We start from the raw sequence: 27,180 nt of genomic DNA on the forward strand, positions 1-27,180 counted from the left end.
TAGCTAGACTTACAATTTAATTTGAATGTTATTTGTACAACAGTTTTCTCTGGTTCTAGCCATTAATCAGTTTTAAAACTGACATACACTCACAGTGTCTTTAAGGCAACGTGATTTTATTAAACTAAAATATCAGTTTAGTAGATTTTTTGTAACTAAAGTTTGCGACATAGTCTTAGAAACGCGAAACTGTAGTTAAAAAAACAAGTTAACATTTGGGACTGAGGCTAAATGTCCACAGTGTGTCTGTTTTATGAAGTTAGATACAAATAGATTTATGTGGAAATCTTAAGTACTTCACAAGAAATTTGGTTCTCATGAAAATCATGCAAATTCAGAAAAAAAATTAATATTTAACTCACAGGAGCGAGTGAAGATTTACGGTATAAGAAGAATTTTAACTGATGTAAACCTCGTCTTTAGCAAAGGGTCACTTAAGGATTTGCTTTGGAGTGTTTGCTTTTCCACATGCTAGGTTACTAGGTCAGAGAATAAAAATACCGTCTGAAATATTTTGTGGAACCCAGTTGTTTTGTATTACTGCCATTAATTAAAGAAACTAAATAAATTAAGAATGAAGACATAAATTAAGAGAAATCAATCAAATTAAACAACTATCACTAAAATAAGAAATGGTGGCATATAAATGGAGGACATGGCTGGTCTGCCTGCACAGAGCAGTAAGATATAATCTCATGCATTAAACTTTTTCTTCTTGGTATAGTAGAGTGTCAAAAATTTTTTTAATGTTTTGAAGGGTTTTACCCTCATGGCTATCTGTCAACACAAACCTTTAAGGAGATTTGTAGATTTACTCCCAACTTTACTAAAAGACTAATAAATGAGGCCAGTTTGCAAAATGCAGCTAATGATCAGATTTGTTCAAGTTGTAGAACAAACAACAAGCAAATTAAAATATAATATTCGGACATTTAAAAGCACAATATCATTGACATCCACAAGACATTTTGCAAAAGTTAAAATAAACTCAATGAACAATGAACAGTGGGAATTTCCCAACAATAAGAGTAAACATGGTAAAAATAATATTAAGCCTATATAAATTATTATAGTGGTAAAATGTTCAGATTCAGCCAACAGTAAAATTACACACAATTAGATGAAGCACCAAACAAACACCTAAACTACAAAAAAAAGTTCACTTTAACTGATGAAATGATGGCACAGGACGCCACTGTTTGTGTATTGTTCAAGGGTATGTGCAAAATATACATGGAGGGGAGTGATATATGCTCCATGAAGACTCTCCAGTGGTGTCCCACAGGGCTCAGTACGTGGTCCTCTCCATGTATACTCACTCTCTTGGTGAAGTTATTTCCTCACACAGCTTCTCTTACGACTGCTATGCTGATGATACTCAACTTATTGAGCCCTCAGATACCACAGCTTCTGTTCGGATCTAAATATTTACATTTACAGCATTTGGCAGACACCCTTATCCAGAGCGACTTACATTATCTCATTTTTACACAGCTGAGCAATTGAGGGTTAACGGCCTTGCTCAGGGGCCCAGTAGTGGCAGCTAGGAGGAGCTGGGATCGAACTCACAACCTTCCGATTGGTAGCCCAACACCTTAACCACTAGGCTACCACCGGCCCTTTACCAAGTCTGGCAGACATATTAACATGGATGACGGCTCATCAGTTGAAGCTCAATCCTACCAAAACTGAACTGCTAGTCATTCCATGTGATTCATCCCCAGGTCATGATCTTGCAATATCCCTGCATAACAATCTGATCTCCCCTTCAGTCACAGCTTGCAACCCACTCAACTATCCTTTTCCTCACATGTTGCTAATGTGACACGCTCATGTCGGTTCCTTCACTACAACATTAGAAGGATTTGGCCATGTCATCACAAGACTGGACTACTGTAACTCACTTCTGCAGGTCTACCTATGAACGCAATTCATCTTCTGAAAATGATCCAAAAGTTCTCGCATACCTCCCCGCTTTCTACACTGGTTTTTGATAGCTGCATGCATCAGATTCAAAACTCTTATGCTTGCCTACAAAGGAAAAAATAGACCAGCTCCGTCTTACCTCCAAGCCCTCATCACTCATCGCACTGCACCACACACACTCAGTGCTACCAGCACTGCTTGTCCAATCCCAGCATCTCTCAGGGTATGAACTTCCACTAGGAGTCTGGACAGCTGAGTCACTAGGTATCTTCAAAAGATTGACCAATGTTGACCAATTGAAACTGAACAATGTTTAGGCTCATGGTAGCTTAAGTCTGAAACCTGGTAAACCAGAGTTAATGCACTCAGTGATAGAGATTTAAAATAGAGATGCGTACATCACTCTGGATAAGAGCATCTGCTAAATGCTGTAAATGTAAATTTAAATATAAATTGAGGAATTTGTAGCTAACAATTTGCTATCGGAAATTCCTTGACTCAAAAATGCACAATATTCAGAAAACACAATTATTAACATTTCTGCAAGTAATCAATGAATGAAAGCTAGTACTATCCTGGAAATGTAAGACATATCAGAGTTTATGATAAGCGATGACTATTATGGCACGGCATGCAAATATATCCTAGCTAAATTCACACAATAAATCTATTTAGGCTGGGATTATGTGTTTGTTATTGTGTTTTCAAATGAAAAGTAAAATGTCAGTCTTTCTAGTGTGACAAATAGGTGTGAAAATACTGCATTTGCTGGCATTATTGAAGGGTTTCAGGTTCGGTTCAATGCAAAGCTACTTTCAGTTTACGACTACACAGACATTTACGGAAACTTTGACTTCCTGTTGTGTTACGAGCTCAGCAAAGGCTGGGATTCTTCAGGAGTGCCCCGCTGTGGGAGACACACAAATGAAAATTTCAAAATGGTTTTAAAATGATAGAATCTAATAACACATCAGTCAGTATTTCATTATAAAATCCCAAAAATATGATATCTTAACATTCAGTCACTTAACAATGCAATCTCATGAATCTTGTCAATAAACAGGAAGCACAAAAAAATAATTTGGTATTTGCATTATCTTTGCATTACCAATTTTCTAATAAATTATCATTTTATATTTTATATTTTTAAACTTCCTTACACTTTTAAATTTAAATATTAAATAGTTAAAGGTTTATAAAAATAAATCACAGGATCTAAGTCAATATTAATAACAAAACAAACAAAATACAACTATTTCCTGTCATAATTTGTTTTTAAGAAATGTACCACACTTTAACATTCATTTAAAAACATGAGGATCTATAGGCTAAATAATAATAATTTTTTTTTATTATTATTACTATTATTATTATTATTATTATTATTATTATTATTATTATTATTATTATATTTAAAAATCAGATATTTGGCATCATCTTTTTATTTGTATTTATTTATATTACTCTACAAATTATAATTTTATTGTTGCAAATATTGTAATAAACTTTATGTCTCACCTCTTGACGACACATGAGCACGATGAAGACAATGCCTAATAAGATGCCGACACCAATAATGATGAAGGGCACGTTAATCACAACGTTGGCCTGGTTAACCACACTTTGAAGCTTTTTAGCTGAATCCTCATCGACTAGTACACTCTGAGAAGTGGGAAGAAAAAGTACTGATGTAACAATTGATGTAGAATGATCTAGAAAAAATGATGATGTAGAAAAAATCTGTATTTAGTTAAATAAATCTATATTTATATAAATTACTCTCTTACTAAAAAAAACATTTTTTACTTTTGCTTGTCACATGCATGCAAAGCGAATCATTTGTGTGGAATCGACTCTGAAGCTTTTGGGTTTTCAGTCCCAGCATTTAGTGAATCGTCTCTTACTGGGATCGACTTCAATTTAGAAAAATGGGATAGAGATTTGATGAAACACAATACCGATTAAACACAAACTGTATATTCTGTGTATATTCTACTACTGAACTAGCTTCACACTGCATGATGCTTCATGGCATGTGTTGTGTTTTGAAATGAGAAAACGTTCATTTCGTAGACTAACCATTTTTTCATCTCTCATCAATGTCATGTTCATTTTCAACACATGTAGTTGTCATACAAACCACCAACATTTGTTCCAAAGTTTCATGAGATAATACTGTATATGCTGATACATACAAATATAATCATATATGTGGATTAATAGGCATGGTTCAACCAAAAACACTGCACTTCCAATGTCTTTCACATTCCCACAAATGATTTGAAATATAATCTGAAAACACAAGGTCATGAGGTCAACAATATAATGTAATGTAAAGAGTTCTTCAACCTTCTGTAAAGAGACTTTACAGAAGGTTGTAGTAGTTTCCAATCAAATTCCCACCAATATGGTCAGAATCTTAGTAACAAAGTCAAGAATGAAGAGTCTTAGTGACTGATAAATAATTCTGTTAAATTATTTTCTTATAGACTCCCAAGATTTGACCTGATATTCAGTATAAAATAAAACCTTTAGTTTATTTATGCTAGCTGTGCTTGCTCTTGTCTTGGTGACACACATCCTTTCCTATAATACACTTTCAATGGGAATTCAGTCTATACCCCAAACCACATCTGACACATCAAACATGATGCCTAAATAGCAGTGACACCCTTGGTGTACTAAAGTACTGTAATGCTCTAGGTATAAACATGTCTAAACTATTCATGAATCTTAGGATATAATTATCTTCTGGACCTTCAGGTGTCCTGCAGTGTTATAAAATAAGAAAATAAAAGCTTCATAGTTTAGAATCTGTCTACTCATTTGCCTACTTTGCTGGTATATATAAATATATAAATTACAGAAAAACACCAGCCACACACCGTTAGCCAGTTGAAAAAGTTACATAACAATATAAAAAGCAGAAATATATAAAGCAGAAAATACATATAAAAACAGAGTAAAAAAATAAAAAGAGCCATTTAATAGATGAATAAAGAAAAACCCACCAGAAACACAGAAGCTGAATATCAAACATTCTCCAGCTAAAGAAGCTTTACAGCTGGGTAATGATTCAAAATCCCCAGCTAACTCTCGGTAGCTTCTCACCAAAGTAGAGGTATGTTTTCAGTAATAAAAAGTAAATGCTGCCATCATTATATTACAAAACACTCTTTCGTTCCCATTTGCTTTGATTGAGCTGCCGTACTTTCCCAATATATTTGTCCTGAACTGCTGCCTGGATTTGAGGAGCTAGACTTCTTTTATGTCTAAAAGTTGAGGTCATAATGCTATTTGACTCAGAGATTGTTTTGTTACATTTGTACAGATTAAAAGGAATCTTGAACATTAAGGCTCTCATTCCAGTATTCAACACAATGTCATATCCTGGGTACAGAGCTTGATTAGAGCCAGTTTCAGCTGATAGCAGGACAATGACCAGAAGCACATCCCTGTTATGCAAGACCTCTTTAAGAAAAAAACATTCGGATGGAATGAATTTGGTGGCGTAATCACTGGATGCCAAACCTATTGAGCTGTTCTAGGAGCAGCTTGACCAGATGGTACAAAAGAAAAATTCTAGTCAAGCCAATCTGACTTGGGACTGACTTCTAGTCAAGCCAATATGAAGGGAGGTACTTTAGGTAGCATGGGGTTACGTTTCTGTAGATAACCTCAACAAACTGGCAGCCAGACAACCAAAGGTCTGCACAGCAATAATTACTGCAGACTGAGGTTTGTTTTGATGAAGTACTAAATTTAAAGCACTACATTTAAAAAGCACTAAATTTATTTGATTTTTAAAAAGAAATAGTTATTTCTAATCTTGGCAATGTCTTGGCTATATTTTCTATTCATTACGCCACTTTTTGACGAATGGAAGTATCAGTTTTCATGAAAAATGTCTTGATTCCAACCATTTGAAAATGTTTTATTTTTATTTTTTAAACAACAACAAAACCATCTTTACACACCAGCTTTAAATGATTTCTTTGTTGTCTTTTTACTTCGTCAACATTTTCATATTATGTTTGCTTTAATGTTAGCCTATATTTTCTCAGAGTTTATAAAGAGAAGCCTCTATATACTGATAGTTCCTTTCTTTGACAGATATTTTGCCAGATGAAACCCTCATTTTATGTCCCAAATATTAAATCAACATTTGGAGATGTAATTACGACTACAGGAAATGGGATAAACAATGCTGTTTTTTACAGGGTAACGGCAGGTTTATGATAGTTCATTATAACTCCTATGGGCACTAGTTCTTTGTAAACAAACTGTTCTAAATTTGTTGAGTACAAAATGCATCATATTAACCTTTACGCCACTTGGCAGTGAAGGTAAATTTTGACCTTGAGGAGTCCAAATGGCTGGAAGAACCCACCCTATTATCTTTGAAATTGAAATGAACACAACATATGAGGAAGTGATGCCGGGAAGTCTGTAGTTTGCTCTATCGAACTAAAACATCTGCCTTCGTGTCTGATAGTGCACGACAATTATCAGAAAACAGGGTAAAACATCCTGACACAGGGTGACACACATCCTTATGTTTAATACACAAACACTAGAGGTCTTAATAACCATTTTAATGGAATTATCACAGATCGTTAAAGAAGGAAGTGTAAGCAGTTGGAGTAAGGTTTGTACTACAAAGAAATATATTTTTTAATCTGTAATTAAAACTCCTTAACTGGTACATATTTTTAAATACATCATTTTCTGGGAAATAAACAATTAAAGCAGGAATCTAGTTCAATTAGGAAATCAATTCAAATATAACACAACCTCCTATGGCAACTTGTTGATGTATCCAATGATCGTTGCTACTGGCTAAGTTACTGATAGCTAAAGTAACGGTCATTTATCAAATGGGGAAATTTTCCACTATATTTGATAGCTTTTGGTTTTGTAAGGTAAAGCAAGGTACTCTGTTCACCATGATGATGTTTGCTAGCGATGTAAAGCCTTGCATTGCTAGCTAGCTTACAAACGATGTATCACACTTTCAGGATTGGAAGGCATCTCCAAATTAATTTAGTCACGTTCTTTAAAGCAACCCTTAAGGTCGTGGTGAAATATGTGCCAAAGCATACGTTTAATGTTAACTGCAGTATCATTATGGTATGGAAGACATTGCTGTCTCTAACAACTGACTCCTGTTATTGTATATACAGTATAAACAATATACAGCAGTTTATGAAGAATTGTTATAACTTACATTTCATTTGACACACTTAACTCTGACAAGTAATACAATATAAAACAGCTGGCTTTAACCATAATTCACAGACTAATGAGAGTGGAAAACACCCAGAGTACATCCTAACAAGAGAAAGATGTAGAAGCACATAAACAGTGAGGTTAAGCACATAAGCAGCTGTTTAGATTGTGGCATGATTTATTGCAAGGTTAAAGACTTCTTGACCATCTGAAAAATGCATTCACAGGATATCAATAGAGCTGGGCGACAGTGCTCGGCCAACACGGTACAGCTGCGTTATGACTCACTATTGTTTGTGTTGTTGCCTTTTCTGATTAAAATATTCATTTTGAGCAACTTGTGTTATACATGAATAAGAAATAAATTTCCATAAATTTTGTGGAAATCTGCTTTCATTGTGTACTCTTGGCCTCTTGGCCTTAACCTTAAGAACACTTTTCCTGCTTTGAAGTGACTATTGTACTATATCTACAATGATTTATAATCTATCACAGTTTTTTAATAGATATCAGACAGTTATTAACACTGCATTAAAAAAATTCCATTAAAAGGTTATATATATTCTGAAATTTTTACCTCATTAATGTACATCACTGGATAGACCAAAGTTCTGACATCACCAGTTTGTCTGAAGGCAAAAGAAAAAAAAATACATACAATCAATTGCAAATAAAACAATATCAAACTTTTATTTATTAAAGGACATGGACTGTGCAACAATTAACAACAGAGATTAAATTCAGTTTACAGTTGAACGGAGTTTTAGTGCTGGTGGGAACCTTAAAGCAGGTTTCTAATTTTGTTCATGGTTTAAGTAACTCCCAGGTCAATGAGCCAAAGTCAAGCCCCAAGAGCAGCACTGTGTGTTCTAGTCAAATTTTACACTCAAAAAGCCACTCGAGGTCAATAAAAAATACTCAAATGAGACCTAATTTATTATGAATTATTATTATTGTGAATGTAATGACAAACATTCATTTTTTTGGATAAAAAAAAAAAATCTATGGAGCACATTATACTGTACAAGATATTGACATCTATGACAGATTTGAATATCTTTAGGAGCGAATATTTAATGATTACAATTATAAACTAGACTTATGGATTATTGACATGGACACTGGTTGTATCCTGTGCATGTGTGTGTGTGTGTGTGTGTGTGTGTGTGTGCCCGCATGCGCATGTGTGTTATGTTTTTAGCCCACACGAATTCTAACTCGTTTACTGACTAACCTAAAGTCTTTAATAAATGCCTAAACATACAAGGAATACAAAATATAATTAAATACTAGTCAAGTTGGTCAAAAAATATAAAATGCAAATCATTATTGAAAGCAGTTCAAGTGAAGTAACAGAGGAAATCTCAGGAATATAGTACAGTACAATGAAGTGTTAAGGGTACATGCTACCATTTCAGAGAGATATATGTTAAACATATAAAAAAACTGTTTAAGTCCACTGGGGATTTGCAAGGGCACCCCAAGCTCTTTTATTGCTTAGCTTATGTAAATAATACAGTATGTCAATTATCAAGTGTCGACTTATTGTGAAAATACTATAATGAATTTCTTTTAGTTTCCTAAAAATAAAAAGGTTTTGGTAGTATGCATGGTTTAAAAAGCCGGTTTAAGCTGAGGTGTGTTCCAAAAGTTGGTTCAAGTTGATATTTTTATGCATGGTTAAATCCTAACCTCTATTTGGTTCTTGTGCGTGCATATGTGCATGTGATTTACTAATGGCCATGACCTTCAAACCTCTAGACCTATTTAGGAGAGTTTGTGTGTGTGTGTGTGTGTGTGTGTGTGTGTGCGCGTTTCCTTTCTGTTTTTGTGTTATGTCCTCTCTTTTGTGATATACACTGTGTTGTAAAATATTTTATTTTTTAATATTTTAAAAAACACAGTTTAACTTCTGTCTATGAATAAACACAATTAAATGAAGCATAAATAAATATACACATGTAATGTCATGTGAGACAAGTCTCACCAGCTTCTGTGTTTTTACTCTCCTGAACGTTATTTAAAAAAAAAAACACTCAGTTGTGTTATTGAGTGTTACTGAGAGATGTTAGGCAGTTTAGGATTTTTAGATGCTAGGATTCAAACTCACAACCTTCAGTAATCAGCTCAGTAATCCTACACATTAAACACTAGGTTATCACATCCCCGTCTTTTTTAAACACCTGTATTATCTGTATTATCCATGAGTATTAAACAGATTTGTATTAATTATTGTAAGATCAAGAGGGACCAAAAACAAATATCACAATTACTAACATTTCCTCTCATAGCTTGTATCCTGGATGTTGAGTCTATTTTGAAAGTTAAAAACCTGAGCTAAAAGTAAGGGTTATTGTAAAACACAACACTATAAGTTATTTTTAGTTCTTGTTTGTGGTTAAACCTCTCCTCAGTGCTTTGTTTTCAGCAACACACTGAGTTGATAATCCTTTGGGAGTCGGCTTTCCAATAATACACACCTGTAGACTGTTTTTTTTCTCTAATCTTCTAAAGTGAAATCAAACAGATGATCTCATACGTCTGGCGTATGTAGGTTGTGAAGTTACAAGAACATTGAGCAGGATATGCATGTCCCACTTCCTTCCTTCCTCCTCATTTATTGTTTCAGACATATGTTTATGTAAGAATGTACGTAGCTCGCTCTCTCTCTCTCTCTCTCTCTCTCTCTCTCTCTCTCTCTACAAACGTAAACACACACTCACATCATTACAATCACGCACACATGCTCACACATGCACACTCTCACACACCCTCAAACACCTATACAAATATACACATATACATACACACACCTAAACAACCATGCACACATACACACACACACGTACACACACACACGTACACACACACACGTACACACACCCCCCCAAAAAACGTATGCAAACATACACACACCTATACAATCATGCACACATGGGCACCTACATGCACACACACACCTACAAACACCTATGCACACTCAAATTAGGCACCTATACAAACATACACACACAATCACCTATACAAACATACACACATATACAAACATACACACACAAACACCTACACAAACATACACACACATATACAAACATACACACAAACACATATACAAACATACCCCTCCACACACACACCTACACAATCATGCACACACATGCACATACACACAAACACCTACACAAACATACACACACATATACAAACATACCCCTCCACACACACACACCTACACAATCATGCACACACATGCACATACACACAAACACCTATGCAAACATACACACACACACAAACACACACACACGTTGACTTTACACTACAGAAAATGACTTTCTGATATTTTTTGAATAGGTTTATTCCAGATAAGATAAGACATTTTGTTATAATTACTATGCAAGGGATTCTGGGCAAGAGTTTATCTGGGTAGTGCTTCAGTGAAAAAAAAATTACAAGTCTTAAATAATTTAAAGAAAGCAGTATTGATAGTAGTAGTATTGGTATTGAAGCAGTAGCGATAATCATCGGTATCAGAAAAGAAAAAGTAAAATCTATTTTATTATGACTATCGATTTTTGGCATCTGGCATCTGGCATTTTTGGATTTTTGTCTGCATCAAACAAACTCTGGTACAGTTGTGTATCAATCGTTCTAAACTTAAGTAAACTTCAAACATCTGTGTCTGTTACCTTAAATTGATTCCCATACAACAAATCAGGACAAATCGGTAGCCTGGGACTGATAATATAATTCATATTTTAATTAAACCGTTAAGTTTGTATAATTTAGATTAACAACAGAAGATATTGTTTGTTAGGTGATGATGGTTCAGAAACTATTCCTATTTTACTCTCTTTAATATTTTCTTCAAAATTACACTAGCTACCACCGTTTATTGTTGTATTGTATGAAGCAACTAAAGCACAGTATTGGGAAGCACACAAGAGCTTTTCTCCACCCCTGATTACTAACAACTTATTAAAATTAGTCAAACTTAAGTTCTAATGCAAAGTTGTACTTTTACTACTTTATTTAAAATAAAGGACAACTACAACCTATAAAAACTGGGTATAAAAATTAAAATGACTAGGAATAACACGATTGTTGTAAATTATTTATTTCAGACTCAAGCAGGTGGAAAAATGAGTAGCTCTTATTAGACCTTATGCCAGGCTAATGCCAGGCTAATCAAATTCTAATTTTATTGGTCACTTATCAATCGCAATCATACGCAGTACGACGTGGAGTGAAACGCTTTAGCGACTCGTAGTGAAATTCCTTAATCTTCATTTAGCATACAAACGCAATGCTTTTGTTGTTTATTTTATAACTATGTGAACAATCATGGAATCATGTTAGTAAAATATAGGTTAAAATTTATTTTACTAAGTTCTACTATAATATAAATAGGGATTTGTTATTTTAATTTATTACTATAAAGGTGACTAATTCGGTGCATTGATCTGGATGAAGTTTAGTGTGCTGTAAATCATCAGAGCCGGCTGTTTGAAGTCGTTCAGCCTTTCAGACCCTGATTTATCTCTGTAATTGTGTTGAGCAGCTGCTCTGATATCGTGCTCGTTGCACATTTCTGGCATGTCTGGATCCAGCGTGGAAAATGACCTTCGACTTCTCAGACACCCAAATAAAACACAGTGGCAATGCTATGTGGAAGTTGTTGGGAGTTGGAAGGTGGCCTAGTCAGGACCATGACCCATATAAAAAAAATGTAAGGGCCAGATCGGAGAACAGAAAACACGTTTTTTTAAATTGTCTGGTTTATACACATAATACACGTGCATGCACGTGCACGTACCTGAAGGCTGGAAGCTTCTCAATGAAGACGTTCACCTGAAGACGTTTTGCTGCTTGCACCACGAGTCCAGTGAGCTTTGGAAATAAAATGAAAACTTTTATATATTTTCTATATAACACCTTTAATAAATTTCAAGTCTTCACTTAACTTTTTCATGGTTATCTATTCTAAGTTTAACAAGTATCTGTATATCTACCCTACGATCTTACTAACTTAATTAATTACTAAAGATGCAATTACAGTATCTGTAACTTTATTAATAAATGATGTCATACATTTTAATCGTTATTACTGTAATACTTTAATTACATGTTGTGAAACATGCTTCTTCCTGTTAGCACTTACTGTACGTCGTTATAGTTATAAAGTTGCTATAAGGTTGCTTTTTATCATTTCTCGTGTAGTGAATCATTGAACAAATATCTTTTTTCATGAAGAAAGTGTAATCTAAGTATAAAGTTATTCAGCTTTTCTTCCTTTACAGATTTCTGACCCTGGAGACTCCTTCTATGAATGCTCAATAAATCTCCTTGTGGACTACATGGCCAAAATTTTGTAGACACCTGAACATCACCCCATATGTGGTTCGCGCCCAAACTGTTACTACAAAGTTGGAGGCACACAATTTGTATAGAACGTCTTTTTATACTGTATAGTTCACTTCACCAGGTCTACACAGTCCAAGTTCATACATGTTCCAACAAGACGATATCACTGTGCACAAAGAGAGGTTCATAAAGATATGGCTTGCCCAGGTTGGAGTGGAAGAACTTGAGTGTCCTTCTCTAGAGCCATGACCTCCTCACCTGACATCAGTGTCTCATCTCACTAATGCTCTTGTGGCTAAATGAGCACAAATCCAAAATCTAGTGAAAAGTTTTCAAGAAGAGTCAAAGTTATTATAACAGCAAAAGAGGCGACTACATCTCTAACGTGATGTTTAAAACGCACGTCTGGTTGTGATGGTCAGGTGCCACAACCTTTTGGTCATACAGTGTATACATTTTCATCCTATCAATGAAATTTATTTTTTAGTTTAGTTTCATTTAGTTTATTAGTTGGCTGTAAATGTGCCAGAATTACCCCAAAAGTCATTTTTTTTCATCTGCAGACCCATGTCAAAATGATAAAAAGTCAAAACAAAACAAAACCGAGCATCATACACACATATGCAAACCTTAAAAAAAAGTAAAAAATAAAAAAGGAAATACAAGAAAATACAAATACATGATTGCACATAGGAATCAAACTAAAATAAAATTAATAGGAAATTAATCAAACAAAATAAAACATAGAGCTACATATACAGGAAAGAGAGATGGTGACAGAAGAAAGCAAAGAGCAATTAGTGCAAAGAAATCAACTAATCAACTAAGTTATTTTTTATTTATATGTTTTCTATGTTATTCATTTAAGATTGTATGAACTGTCCATCATACAAGTCTCAGTGACTTCACAGTTACTACACTTGAGCATTAATATAAACCTGTGAATTTCCTTGCAGCTAGATCTCAGGAAATCGACAGGAAATAATAAGATCTCAGGATATAATATCAGTAATAGACAGTCTGAGCATCTATAAAACACCACATTATATATGATACTGAATGTTTGTCCTTTATTTTGCCACAGCACATATTTTGCTCTTAGTTCTCTGTTAATATTTAACTATTAAACATAACTGAACAAGGTTTGGTTATTAGGGCAGCTGATAGCTTATTCATATCACCATGAGCTGTGTGCAAACCTGTCAACGGTTATGTTGACCGTGTCAGTGCTTTCTATAAATACAGTAAGTAAATAACCAAATGTATCTAGCATTCAAAGTCCAAGTACAGTATATTCTACATCCATTCTGACATCCTTGTATTGTTTCTTTTTAAATCTAAAATAAATAAATAAATAAAAAAACAGGAAAGATATATTGCAAAACCTTTCATTCAGAGTTTCTGAGAGAATTTTTGTCTTGAATGCTGTAACATGTGAGTAATAGTCATATATATCGCCCTCTTGTGCTCAACGAAATGAACATTACGATGCGTGATGGTTTGAAGATTGCACTTAGACCTTGATTTACTAAGACTGAGAAAAAAAAAGTGCTTGTGAAATCTTTTTTTTTTCTTTTTAATACGAAGAATAATGCTGAGGTCAATCCTGAAGTGTTGAACTATGTACATGGCGAACCGACGGGGGGAAAAGTCGAGTGAATGCTGCACTCCGAAGATCTTTTGCCCATTTTTATTAAAAAAAATAAAAGTGTGAAATCTAAGTATAAAGTTATTCAGCTTTCCTGCCGTTACAGATTGCTGACTCTATAAACGTGTCCAAGGTAACAGCAGGCTTATTTATAAAGTGCCAAAGTAGTAATGGGCGATATATACAAAATTGGCCTATGATAGAGATGTTAATTCTATTGCACTATCGCGATAACGCATGTTGCAATCTACCCGTGAAATTTAGAGCCACGAGCTGCAGCCGGCCCCAACAAATCATCATATTCATCATCTTGAATAAACATGGCTGAAAGCGTCAGCGAAACAGAGGAGCTCGTGAAAAAGACCGGTGCAACATCTATTATTTGGACTTGGTTTGGATTTAAGCCGTCCGACGAGCAGCAGAAAAATATACTCTGTAGAGTGTGTGGGGCAAAAGTTCCAGCTAAGAGCTAATTCACAGTGTCCGTTCCTTTATTAACAAGACACCAGTTTTAATTTCATTAGGAGAACAAAATGTTTAAAACCAAATGCGTTACCTCGGCTGCAGGTTTGAAATATGTTTTTATTTAAAGTATCTGTGCATTTACACAAAATAATTTTCTTTGCCTAATTAATACTGGAAGTATTTTCAGTACAGTGTATGTTCCTTAACTAAAAAGATACCAGTTTTTCTGTTCTCTGCAACTTGGGTGGCATTTAAGAACCAAGGACTTAAACTAAGTATAGTGCCTTTTAGAAGGAAAGACTTTTATTTATCTGCAACATTTTGTTGTATAATTACATTTTTGCTTTTGCACAATAAATGTTCTGAAAACGACATACGTTTCTTTCTTTCTTAAAAAAAATACATTTAGCAGTTTGGCTTTCCGAAGGGTCTGTGTAACCTGTTCTAAAATGGTTCTATTATAATATATCGCAATATATATCGTTATCGCAAGAGGCTGCAATGTATATCGCAATATGGATTTTAGGCCATATCGCCCATCCCTAGTTCCAAGCTTAAGTATGAAACATTCTATTGATTCATATTAAATTTGAATTCAAATTCAATAAAGATGTGCTGTAATAAGCTTTTAGATGCAGAAGTCAGGTTTTTGTAACAAAGAAGATTAGATTCATATTCATATTCACATAGATTCAGTTTTTTGCCTCTCTTTTAGAATACAGTTCAAGATTCGTTTAATTGTTTTAGCACTAATAGGACAGACACCTTCTTACATTACAGACCTAATTCATTCTTACTCAGCACTTAGTTCCCTTAGGTCTTCTAAACAATCTCTCTTACACGTCCCTAGATCTCACCTCTAACGGAAAGGTGACCTCATCTATAGAATCAGCTCCCTCCAGACATCAACAATGCTTATTATTATCTAATCACCTCCTTTTACATCTTTCTTCTTTTATACTTATTGTTGGATACGGTCATTTCATTATGTGCTCTATAAATAAACTTACTTACTTACTTAATAGACAAAAAAGAGGAGGACTGGACAATGCACTAAATGCAGATCATACATAATAGATCATACAGTACAGTTTTTTTTTTTTCTGTTTTAACCAACAGTTCCAATAACAAATACAACTACTACTACTACTACTACTACTACGACTACTACGACTACGATGATGATGATGATGATGATAATAATAATAATGTATACATAGGGGGCACGGTGGCTTAGTGGTTAGCACGTTCGCCTCACACCTCCAGGGTTGGGGGTTCGATTCCCGCCTCCGCCTTGTGTGTGTGGAGTTTGCATGTTCTCGCCGTGCCTCGGGGGTTTCCTCCGGGTACTCCGGTTTCCTCCCCGGTCCAAAGTGTGCCCTGCGATGGGTTGGCACTCTGTCCAGGGTGTATCCTGCCTTGATGCCCAATGACGCCTGAGATAGGCACAGGCTCCCCATGACCCGAGGTAGTTCAGATAAACGGTAGAAAATGAATGAATGAATGTATACATACCGGGTTGATGTCGATGGCCGTCTGATGCTCCTCCTTCTTGGGTCGCATCCCGTATACATCATCACTAAACTTCTTATCAGCCTGATAGAAATGAGGAGAGGACATGATGATTGGAGCACCTGTGGGGAAAAAAAGGTTAAAAACAAGGAAATGGAATAAACAATGAGAAAAAAAATGAGACAGAGACAAAATTAAAATTAAATCACACAGTTGGAATTTTCACATTGTTACTGGGTAAATGTCATGTATTTACTGTTGTATCCAAGTTTAATATTTTTCTCTGTAATATTCTAATAAAAAAAAACAAAAAAAAACAAACAAACATTAAGCTACAACATACAATGTTATGCGAAAACATTTTCAGTGCATCAGAATAAAATATGGCCCCTAAATATGGTCCAACCTTCTGTCCGTCTGTATAAACTAAATTGTTTGTTTCTGAGTATCTAAATTGTGTTGAGATTCATAAAATGTTGCAAAACAAAACAGCTTTAAAAATATTGAACTGACTGAAAAATTGGTTGATGTGTATTCTGTTTTCTTACAATGTGATGTCGCATTACTGAAAACAAAAGACTGTTCTGTTTAGTTTTTAAGAAAGAACAGGCTGGTTATCACCAGTGATAATGATCCAGTGACAAGTCAGCAGGTTATTCATAAATGGTGAAAATAAATCATTTTTGTGACATGGTGACATTGTTACTCTGGTTCAGTTCATCAATTAATACATTCTTAATATTTTTTTAAACTATAAGAACACACACCCACACTCACCCACACTCACACACACTCACTCTCACTCTCTCACTCACACTCTCACATACTCACTCTCATTCACATTCACACTCTCACTCACTCTCACTTTCACTCACACTCTCGCTCACACTCTCACTCACACTCTCACTCACACCCACACTCACACACACTCACTCTCACTCTCTCACTCACACTCTCACATACTCACTCACACTCTCACTCACACACAAACTCACACACAAACTCTCACACAAACTCTCACACACTCTCTCACACACTCTCTCACACACTCTCTCACTCACTCTCTCACTCACTCTCTCACACACTCTCTCACACACTCTCTCTCTCACACACTCTCTCTCTCACACACTCTCTCTCTCACACACTCTCTCTCTCACACACTCTCTCTCTCACACACTCTCTCTCTCACACACACACACACACACACCTTGTTTGCAGACGCTGACATTCAGCAGACCCGAACTGAGGCAATTTCCTCCCACACAAAATCCAGCATTATCCGGATTAATGGTTGTATTAGCAAAAACTTCGCTGGGAGGGACGAAACGGTAAGCAGGAACTCCCCTGACACTCAGCTCTGACTCAAATATAGCATAGATTGACCTAAAAACCACAAACAGAACTCAGTTAGTCATGTAACCATGAACTGAAATTGTACTGTGTAAATCTGTATCATCGTTCATCAGTCATTTCTAAAAAGCTTTGCAGACGTAGTCACTCATTTCACACATTTACAGTAATATCTTTCTGCATTTGCATCGTGCTCTTTGTAAAACGGATCACAAACAGGCGGGAGTGTTCCAACAATGTTCCAAAACATTTCATTATTCAAACAAAGAACTTGACTGAAATGTAGGGTGATATTTATTCATGTGCTGATCTATACAATGTTAGACAGTTCACCAAATAATGAACAAAGACGGTAAAGAAAACAACCAAATATTTCTGAGATACTGAACTGACAAGAATCCTACAATAAACTGGAGTAGACGTCATAATAAAAGTCACAATAATAATAATAATAATAATAATAATAATAATAATAATAATAATAATAATAATAATAAATTTCATTTCATAGTGGGGAAAAAAAATCTAAATTATTAAAGTATTTAAAAAATGACCCACAATTATCAAAAATAACTAGGGCTGTGATCATGGTGGCCACCTCATCTAGTTTGGGGTTAGAGGTCTGCGATACAATGTACTGATTAGTTCAACTTCAATGATTCAAACAACAAATATTGTGATTTTTTTTGTGTGTAATGGAAACAGTAAATCTAGTTTAGCTAGCTTATAGCTGTAACATTATAAATAATGGCAATGAATCTGTAATGGACTCGGTACAGAACCTGAGACTACCTGACTACCTGTGGGAGTTGCTGCGAGTTCGGTTGCACTGGAACTGTGTCACGATTCCCACGAATGAATCTTGTACTCAAGTCAACTAGTTCTGGAACTAAAGTAACCTGCAACAGTGTTTTAGTGTTTCAAGATAACATCGTTAATTTCCACAATATACAGTACATGTACCCTGAGAGACAGTGAAACACTGTGGGACACAGAAGAGGGACAAAAACAAAAAACAGTGAGTGCTTGTGCATTTGTGATGCTGTAAGATGGACGCAAATATACCAGTTTCGACTGAATCAAGTGACCGGACCAGATGTCAAAATCACTTGTGCGTTAAACTGTTGTCACTTGGCATTTAATTGTGTAATCATCTCAAAATGTATATTTATCTCTTATTTATGAAGATGGCAGGTTTTACACTTCACACAAGCCAAAGAACTATGCTTTTTTCATTTGTGTGTAGATATAAACAGCAATAGAGACAAGATGATTATGTTTCAGTCTTCACCTGCAGAGATCTGATGAAAACATGTAAAGCTTCTCTGTCTTGTTGATGATGGGATGAAAGGTTGCTCCATTTGTTCCATTGATCATGTTACACTGATCTGTGGTCCACCAATCCAGCATACTGCAAACAGAGAAACAACAAAATCACACAAACTGCAGATAAATGAATGAATGCTTAGAAAACAGACTTACAAAGAAGCACTGTGTGGTAATAAGATGACTAAGGAAATTTGATTAAAAAAAAAAAAAACTTGGCTTCAGTAGAAACATAGCTCAAAACTTATTTCGATTTAATTTTGTTTGGTTTTTTTTCCCATGTATTTGTAATTCTAGACATGTTTACCTCTGGCCTCTCCATAGATCCACTCGGGTAAAGTCCTGATAGTTCTGTTTGCCGGTGTAAAACACATACTCTCCATCGCCTGTGCCGTTCATCTGAAGCCAAATACACAAGTAAATTCAATGATTAACAAAATACATGGCAAACACAGACAAGCAGTGATACATGCATTAAACTGTCCTAGTGTTCTTATAGGAAACATCAGCACTCACTCAGGCAAATTAGTGAAACTAACTGTTTATATATTTCAGTATAAATATAGAACTATAAATTCAGAACTACTGAATTGTCCATCATATGAAGGGTTTTTTTCCCAGGGGATGTGGTAGCTTAGTGGTTAAGGTGTTGGTCTACAGATCGGAAGGTTGTAAGTTTGAAACCCAGGTCCACTGTTGGGCCCCTGAGCAAGGCCCTTAACCCTCAATTGCTCACTTGTATAAAAATGAGATTAAATGTGAGTCACTCTGGATAATGGCACGTGCCAAATGTATAATAATATAATAATAAGTTTGTTATATAAAGTGAAGAAGCAAAAGCTTGTTGAATTTATTTGAGTACAACAGTTTCAGATTTCAGAACTGAGTAACTAAATATTATTAACACACACACTCTCTCTCACACGCGCTCTCACACGCGCTCTCACACGCGCTCTCACACGCGCTCTCACACGCGCTCTCACACGCGCTCTCACACGCGCTCTCACACGCGCTCTCACACACGCTCTCACACACGCTCTCACACACACTCTCACACACACTCTCACACACACTCTCACACACACTCTCACACACACTCTCACACACACTCTCACACACACTCTCACACTGTGAAGGTTTATTTATTTTAATATACCATCATTTATTCACATTACCTTGTAAAATAGGCCAAAGTTTGGGTCCAGGTCATGGTGGAGTTTCTGAAGTTCCTTGAGTACCAGGTCCTCATATCCCCAGAGCAGCTCTTGCACTTTCCACGTCCCAAAAAGACTCTCATTTTTACTTATCATCAAATCAGAGATTATACGCTGAAAGAAGGGACTTTGAAACTTTCTCATTATTGTCTGGAAGTAAATCACACACACCAAAAATATAAATATGGTTTAATACAAAATGACACTTGTGTAGGGGAAGGATTTGTGATTCATAATGAAATAACAAACTCGTTAATAATTTAACAGCTTTACACCTGCTCATTCCACCTGTTAATCAAGTAGTAATGGTGCTGTACATAAACTCATGCAGATACAGACCAAAAGTTGCAGGGTATTTGGTGCCAGATGGGCTGTTTTCCCCCCACACACCTAGAACATATAATGACTAGAAAAACCAAAATGCATCCAGAGAGCAGCAGTTCTGCAGGAACACCTGGCTAATTCAATTCAATTCAAATGAATTTATTGAGACATAACCTCAAAGCAGCTTTACAGAACATAAGAAACATAATACAAAAAGTTTAATATTACACAAAGATTAATATAATAAAAAAATCAAGATTAATATTAGACTTATATTTAAACGTGTTTTTATTTATCTACAATGAACAAGCCTGAGGTTACTTAGGCGAGTAACACCTGAGCTGAACACCTGAGCTGAAACACCTGAGCTGAACACCTGAGCTGAAACACCTGAGCTGAAACACCTGAGCTGAAACACCTGAGCTGAAACACCTGAGCTGAAACACTTGAGCTGAAACACCTGAGCTGAAACACCTGAGCTGAACATCTGGGCTGAACACCTGAGCTGAACACCTGGGCTGAAACACCTGAGCTGAAACACCTGGGCTGAACACCTGGGCTGAACACCTGAGCTGAACACCTGAGCTGAACACCTGAGTGGAACACCTGAGAGGAACACCTGAGCTGAACACCTGAGCGGAACACCTGAGAGGAACACCTGGGCTGAACACCTGAGCTGAACACCTGGGCTGAACACCTGGGCTGAACACCTGAGCTGAACACCTGAGCTGAACACCTGGGCTGAACACCTGAGCTGTCAACGACGCAGGGATAAAACAGACCCAAATGCAGGATAGCTAAAATAAACAGGGTATATTAACTAAAAAACACAGAACAGGACAAAGACAACAGCAGACACGACTAGAACACGACAACAGGAGACAACAGAGGATTCCGCGCTGCTCAAGGCAATGCGGCTCAACTAAGTACTAATAACAATTAGACACATGAGGAACAGGTGTGCAGAGGCGGGGAGGAAGAGACAAGGGCGGGGCAGACATGTGACACCAAACGTAACAAAAGCACGTGGCCAAAGTCCGGGCTGAGTCCTGACATGAGCTGAACAATTGAGGCCATGTCCACACAAATCCGGATATATTTGAAAACGGAGTTTACGTCTAAAAACGCTCCGCGTCCACATTATCATTTTCAAACGTTTTCCAAAAGTTGCTTATCCACACTGAAATGTATGAAAACGCTTACATCTCCCTACTGCGCATGAAACGCTAGGCGTTTATTTACTTGCGACTGAATCACATGACTAAAAATGCGTCATAGTATTCAAAAGCCTCCGTCTTCACAGTCCACACTAAGACGCGAAGACGGCGTTTTCAAATTTATCCGCTTTGGAGAGCGTCTTCCAACAGCTACGTTTTCGTTGACTTAAAACGCTGTCTCAGTGTGGACGAAAGGCCAAAACGGAGAGAAAAATATACGTTTTCAAATGAAAACGTATTAGTGTGGACATGGCCTGAGCTGAACACCGGAGCTGAACACCTGGGTAACACACTGGCTCAAGCTTCTAAGGTAACTCAGTTTAAATTCTCTTACAACTGTGATGTGTATTCAAAATACTGAACCTTGTGGTGAATGAGCTTCAACAGTACAAGACCACATTGGGTTTCATTACCATCAGCTAAGTACAGGACTCTGAGTTTACATTGGGCACTGGCTCAACCAAACTGCACAAAATCTTAAAGTCTGCTGAAGCTCTTAATCGGCATCTGCATGATTTTACGGACTGCTCTGACTGAATAATTGCACGAATGAGCACTCTTTTGCACTTGGAGTGCCAAAATAACTGAATTGAAAGCTTGAATTGTTGTACAATAATAATAATAATAACTGAATGCATAAAAACAAAAAAGTTGAAGTGAAAGTGCAAAAATATGTTTAAGGAAATAAAAAAAAAAATCTTAAATATAGCAATTTATAGAAATATGCATGCATGTCTGTATAAAACTAATTCTAACCCTAATGACAAACTGAACCTTAACTTCCTTTGTGGTTAAAAAGCTCAAAATACGTCTGAACTTTAACTCCTGTTTTAAATTCTACATTATGATAAAAGTAGCTAAAATGTAGATTTATTTTTACACAATTATCATCATGTGAGAATGTAATATCAGCTGATGAGTAAGAGTGAACTGGGTGACATGTGAACAAGTGGCTCACCATTGCAGGGATGTTGACAGTCCTGATTATGTCATCTTCAGATCCTCGTGACATGTTGGGTTCAAAAATGTATGTTTTTGGGTTAATAGCAGCTACTTTAGTGCCGTTGTCCATAAAATTTACTCCCTCCATAGGCCGATACTCTCTTGGGGCGAAAAAAGGGAAGTTAAAAAAAAGCAAAACCACAACATAGCACACAGTAACTTGAAAGACAGCTTTAGCAATATGGCATGAGATTTCTGAGATTTGCTGTTGATGTGTGTGTATGTATATGTGTGTGTGTGTTATTACCATAGTAATAAATATGCTGCAAAAATAGTACATGCAAGAACAAGCTCTGAATTCCAGCTGTTCTGTGAGTCTGGCTTTTATTTGGTCTTTGTTTCGCTTTAATGCTTTACCATAGAAAGTAAACAAAAGTAATATACTTTAGGGATTGTTGATGATGGGTAAACAGAGCAAAGTACCTTGATACCTTTAATCCATTTGCCAGTTGATTTGTTTAGATTCCCAGTTCACATAATTAAACAGAGCAAAGTACCTTGATACCTTTAATCCATTTGCCAGTTGATTTGTTTAGATTCCCAGTTCACATAATTAAATAAAAAAAAGCAAATAAAAAACAACAACTGGTGGAAGATCATTTAGGACTGAAAACGTGTTTGTAAAACTCTTCTGCATCGTATGCCAAGTTAACTAAATCTAAGCATGAAGAACATCTCAGCACTCAATAATTATTAGATAATTACAAAAATATCAGATTAAATGTAGAGAATCCAGTCTTTAAGTGTTTATTTTCTCTTTTTTGTTTGTTTGGCCAAATATCCAGAAGTCATTGCATTTCTGCAGATCTACAGCTCTGTTTTTGTTTTTTTGGTTTGTTTTTTGCAGTTTGGGTTTGAATTGCTTACTGTATTCGGCCCAGACTTAACATTCTCACTCAGACGCTCTTATCACCCACCAAAGTGTGAAACACTAGCTGCCTAAAGAGTTGTACCGGGATTAGATTCAGATAGATTAATTAGTGAATATGTGAAAGCAGCCCTATGCATGTGTTAGAACTGTTCAGCAAATTAACCACATCTACGATCTACAGTTCTGAAGGCATCGTGAAGGGCAAAAGAAATCACACCCGCTGTGCAACACAGTGAACAATAAAAAGGAGTACAAAGGTTTATACAAACCTGAAATCATTTTGCAGCCTTTGTTTTTGTCTGTCATGTCACATAGATATGTAATATCAATAAAACATCTTTCTGTTGTAATGTCCTGAGGATGGTGAGGTAAAGTTTGCCCATATCCAGCCATGACCATGTCCTCTTTATGTCCTAGAAAAGGCATGGCCAGTGTTGACATGGAAAGGGCTGATGGGGTGCAGATTTCCATTCCAACCAAGCAGAAGTCATAGCTGAATTTACCGAAAGCCCAAAGCAACTAATTAAGCAAGTGGAATCAGGTTTGTCTCCTAGTCGATTGGAATAAAAGCCTGAACCCACACTAGCCCTTAGTAAATAAGATTGTTCAGCCCTGTTCTAGCAGTTTCCATTACCAAATGATTTCAGTCAGTGGTATATCACACTTAATTTCACCTCTTTGAGAGTGTGAAGTTGTTAACAGATGTGTGACAAACGCTACTGAAAGTCTCTCTTACTGTGTCATTTACTGTACCAAACAGTCAAGCCTTTAATGAGATTTTATTTTATTTCCAAGTGAAAAAGTGAGTGGTTATACACGTGACTTCTCTTTACCTGTACGTGTATGGGCCAAGCTCAATCACAGCAGGCTTGTCTCCTGACAGCACTTCCTTAGGATTTGTCAGATTGAAGAAGTAAAACTGCATGTAGACAGGCGGAGGTGGATCCTTCCACACAGCAAAGGCATCGGTACCATTTTCTAGCACCACTTCCTGTAGGTTAAAGATCACCAAACATTTATGCATGTGACAAATGCTAAAAGATAAGATTTAAATGATTTGTCGGCAGAAAAAGGTTAGAGAGTCAGCAAACAGACACCAATCTTAAAAAGTAATGCTAAGAAACATACATCATGTGCATCTCATTCACAGAATCGTGTTGGAGGATATGAATGCTGATCCCAATCCTGACATTTTAATTCTCTCAGCAGAAACCTAGGTGAAATATTATTATGCCAAATCTTTTCCATTGATGTATATTGATTTCTTCTCCCTATAGCGGTGAAACGGGTGAAGGAAGCTTTACTTCATACACCGAGTAGTACTATAGCAACAGTAGCAAAATTACATTTACATTTCTGGTATTTAGCAGACATCCTTACCCAGAGCGACTCTCAATTAATCTCAAATTTATACAACTGAGCAGTTGAGGGTTAAGGGCCTTAATCAGGGGCCCAGCAGTGGCAGCTTGGTGGACCTGGGATGTGAACACATGACCTTCTGATCAGTAGCCCAACGCCTTAACCACTAGGCTATAGAGAGGATATAAAATACTGGATCTCATGCCTTATATAATAAACTTTATGTCCTACGTCCTTTTGTCATAACTTCAGGCTCCTTTTTTCCAAAAGATTTCAGCAAAAAAAAAGACATATTTACTAAAAAAGATCTTTGACATACTTCTGGTATATACCTTACAGACCTTAAGTTAAACCTCAATTTTGCTATAAAATCTTATGAACTTCAACTTTGCTATAAGATCTCAGTTTAATCACAAATCCTCTCCCACTGTCCCTTTATCAGCTCTATCAGCACACTTCACATAAACATTTGACCCTAAGCTGCAATAATAAATCTTAGAAGAGGAGCAGTGATCATGATGCCACATGACATGACAATTATTTCATTAGAAAACTGTATTTTTAAAAAGAACAACATTACTAACACTTGTGTAATAGTGGGATATTTGCTATTTGACCATGAGTTCCGTCATGCATTAATACAGTTTATGTTCATCTATAAAATGGATTTAATCATGGCTTTGTTTATTAAAAAGATACCAAATGCTAACATATTAAGCACCACAATATAGTAGCATGAAGGACAAGTTTGTTTTGATTTGCTTACCTTCTTTATCCTGTTGTACAAAAGGTTTTGGAAAACATGAGCCAGAACCATCGCAATTCCTGCTATTATAATAAGAACAGAGAGCACTCCTGTGCTGTACACGAAACAAGACTTCATAATTATTATAAACTGTGTTTATAAACCGACTTAGCCGAAGTGTCTGTCTGTTTCTTTAGGGACAACAAGCTCTGTCACAGCCTTACTACGCATGTGCACAATTGATACTCATGTCTATTGAACCCGGCAGCGGCCATGATGATAAGGTCAATATGATGTTTACGTCAATAAAAATCTACACTGTATATCACAGAAAATGAAAAAATAATAAGACATGCAAACAATTGAGTTAAACGCTAAGTGAAGCCATATTTTAGAGATTTATGCTTTTTTGGTCCAATACTGTTACTGATATATAAATGTTATAGATAGAGTCTTTCACATGACACGATATGACAGATAATATGCAATTATTCATTCATTCATTCATTCATTCATTTTCTACCGCTTATCCGAACTACCCCGGGTCACGGGGAGCCTGTGCCTATCTCAGGCGTCATCGGGCATCAAGGCAGGATACACCCTGGACGGAGTGCCAACCCATCGCAGGGCACACACACTCTCATTCACTCATGCAACTGTGACAGATTGAATGATGAATTTAAATTCACAAAACAAATTTGTGTTTAGTTCTTCTGCATTCTATATGAGTGATTGCTTTTGCCTGCCTGTTCAAAAAGAGGAAATAAATCTGTGTACTCTGAAAGAGGAAAACAGTAAAAATAATTTACAAATATTTTGAATGCTTACAACTGTTTATAAAATATACCTAGGTCATTTGTTTGTAGTTTTAGTTCATCTGCATTCGTTTGGTACAATCAGATCGATTGCTTTTGCCTGCTGGTTCACTAGAGGGAGAACTCGCGGTTTTCTTCATTTCCCATAAAGTTGGCAGTGAAGAAACCCCGTGTTCATGTCATTCTTTTACATCTCCCTCTTTTCAGGGGGCAGTTTGAACGATAAAATGTTCTTATGTGATTATAATATAATGTTTAAGAGTATATAGAGGTTAAAATTATATCGATTGTATTTTGTTGGAAATGTTTAAATGTGTATTAGTTTAACGATGCACGAGCTCAGGTGTGAGAGGGCGCAAGGCCTACATAATGGCGCGAGGCTATGAAGATACATATCGAGAGAGTTTAACATTGGCGTGTTGTATTTAATGTTTAATTCGGTAATTTAGTGTTGATTGATGTGTGGAAAAGAAAAAGGTGAATATATGGAAATGTGAAAAGTGGATTACAGAATTGAGGTATAGATGCAAGTTAGTTAAAGAGCATATAAATGGTATTTTGAATTGTCTGTATCAGGCATTACCAAAAAGCTGTATTAATTGATTCATGTCTTGATTATAAATGACCAAATATTATATATAAATCACTAAAATGTTCTATAATTAAGAGTGCTGTTAAAATGGATAAAAGGAAGAAACAAGACAATGGATGCTGTTTTGCAAAGTTATTGTAAATTGTGATAAATACAAAATTATTTTCCCATAAAATTGGCAGTGAAGAAACCCCATGTTCATGTCATTCTTTTACATCTCC

General features: G+C 36.0%; 1 protein-coding gene across 1 annotated transcript; it reads right to left on the reverse strand.

Annotated features, from left to right (window-relative positions):
• Positions 1 to 757: 757 nt before the first annotated feature.
• Positions 758 to 25,760, reverse strand: scarb2c (scavenger receptor class B, member 2c). The gene is made up of 12 exons (XM_060890374.1): positions 25,574 to 25,760; positions 24,282 to 24,439; positions 22,534 to 22,678; positions 19,996 to 20,184; positions 19,128 to 19,219; positions 18,786 to 18,905; positions 17,352 to 17,527; positions 16,148 to 16,266; positions 11,972 to 12,045; positions 7,733 to 7,784; positions 3,445 to 3,588; positions 758 to 2,833 (listed from the first exon to the last, which is right to left on the reverse strand). Exons 1-12 carry the CDS (start codon positions 25,688 to 25,690, stop codon positions 2,792 to 2,794), a joined length of 1,428 nt encoding a protein of 475 aa, XP_060746357.1. The 5' UTR covers positions 25,691 to 25,760; the 3' UTR covers positions 758 to 2,791.
• Between the last annotated feature and the right edge of the window lie 1,420 nt (positions 25,761 to 27,180).

This window comes from Tachysurus vachellii, chromosome 17 (assembly GCF_030014155.1).
Source record: "Tachysurus vachellii isolate PV-2020 chromosome 17, HZAU_Pvac_v1, whole genome shotgun sequence".
NCBI lineage: Eukaryota > Metazoa > Chordata > Actinopteri > Siluriformes > Bagridae > Tachysurus > Tachysurus vachellii.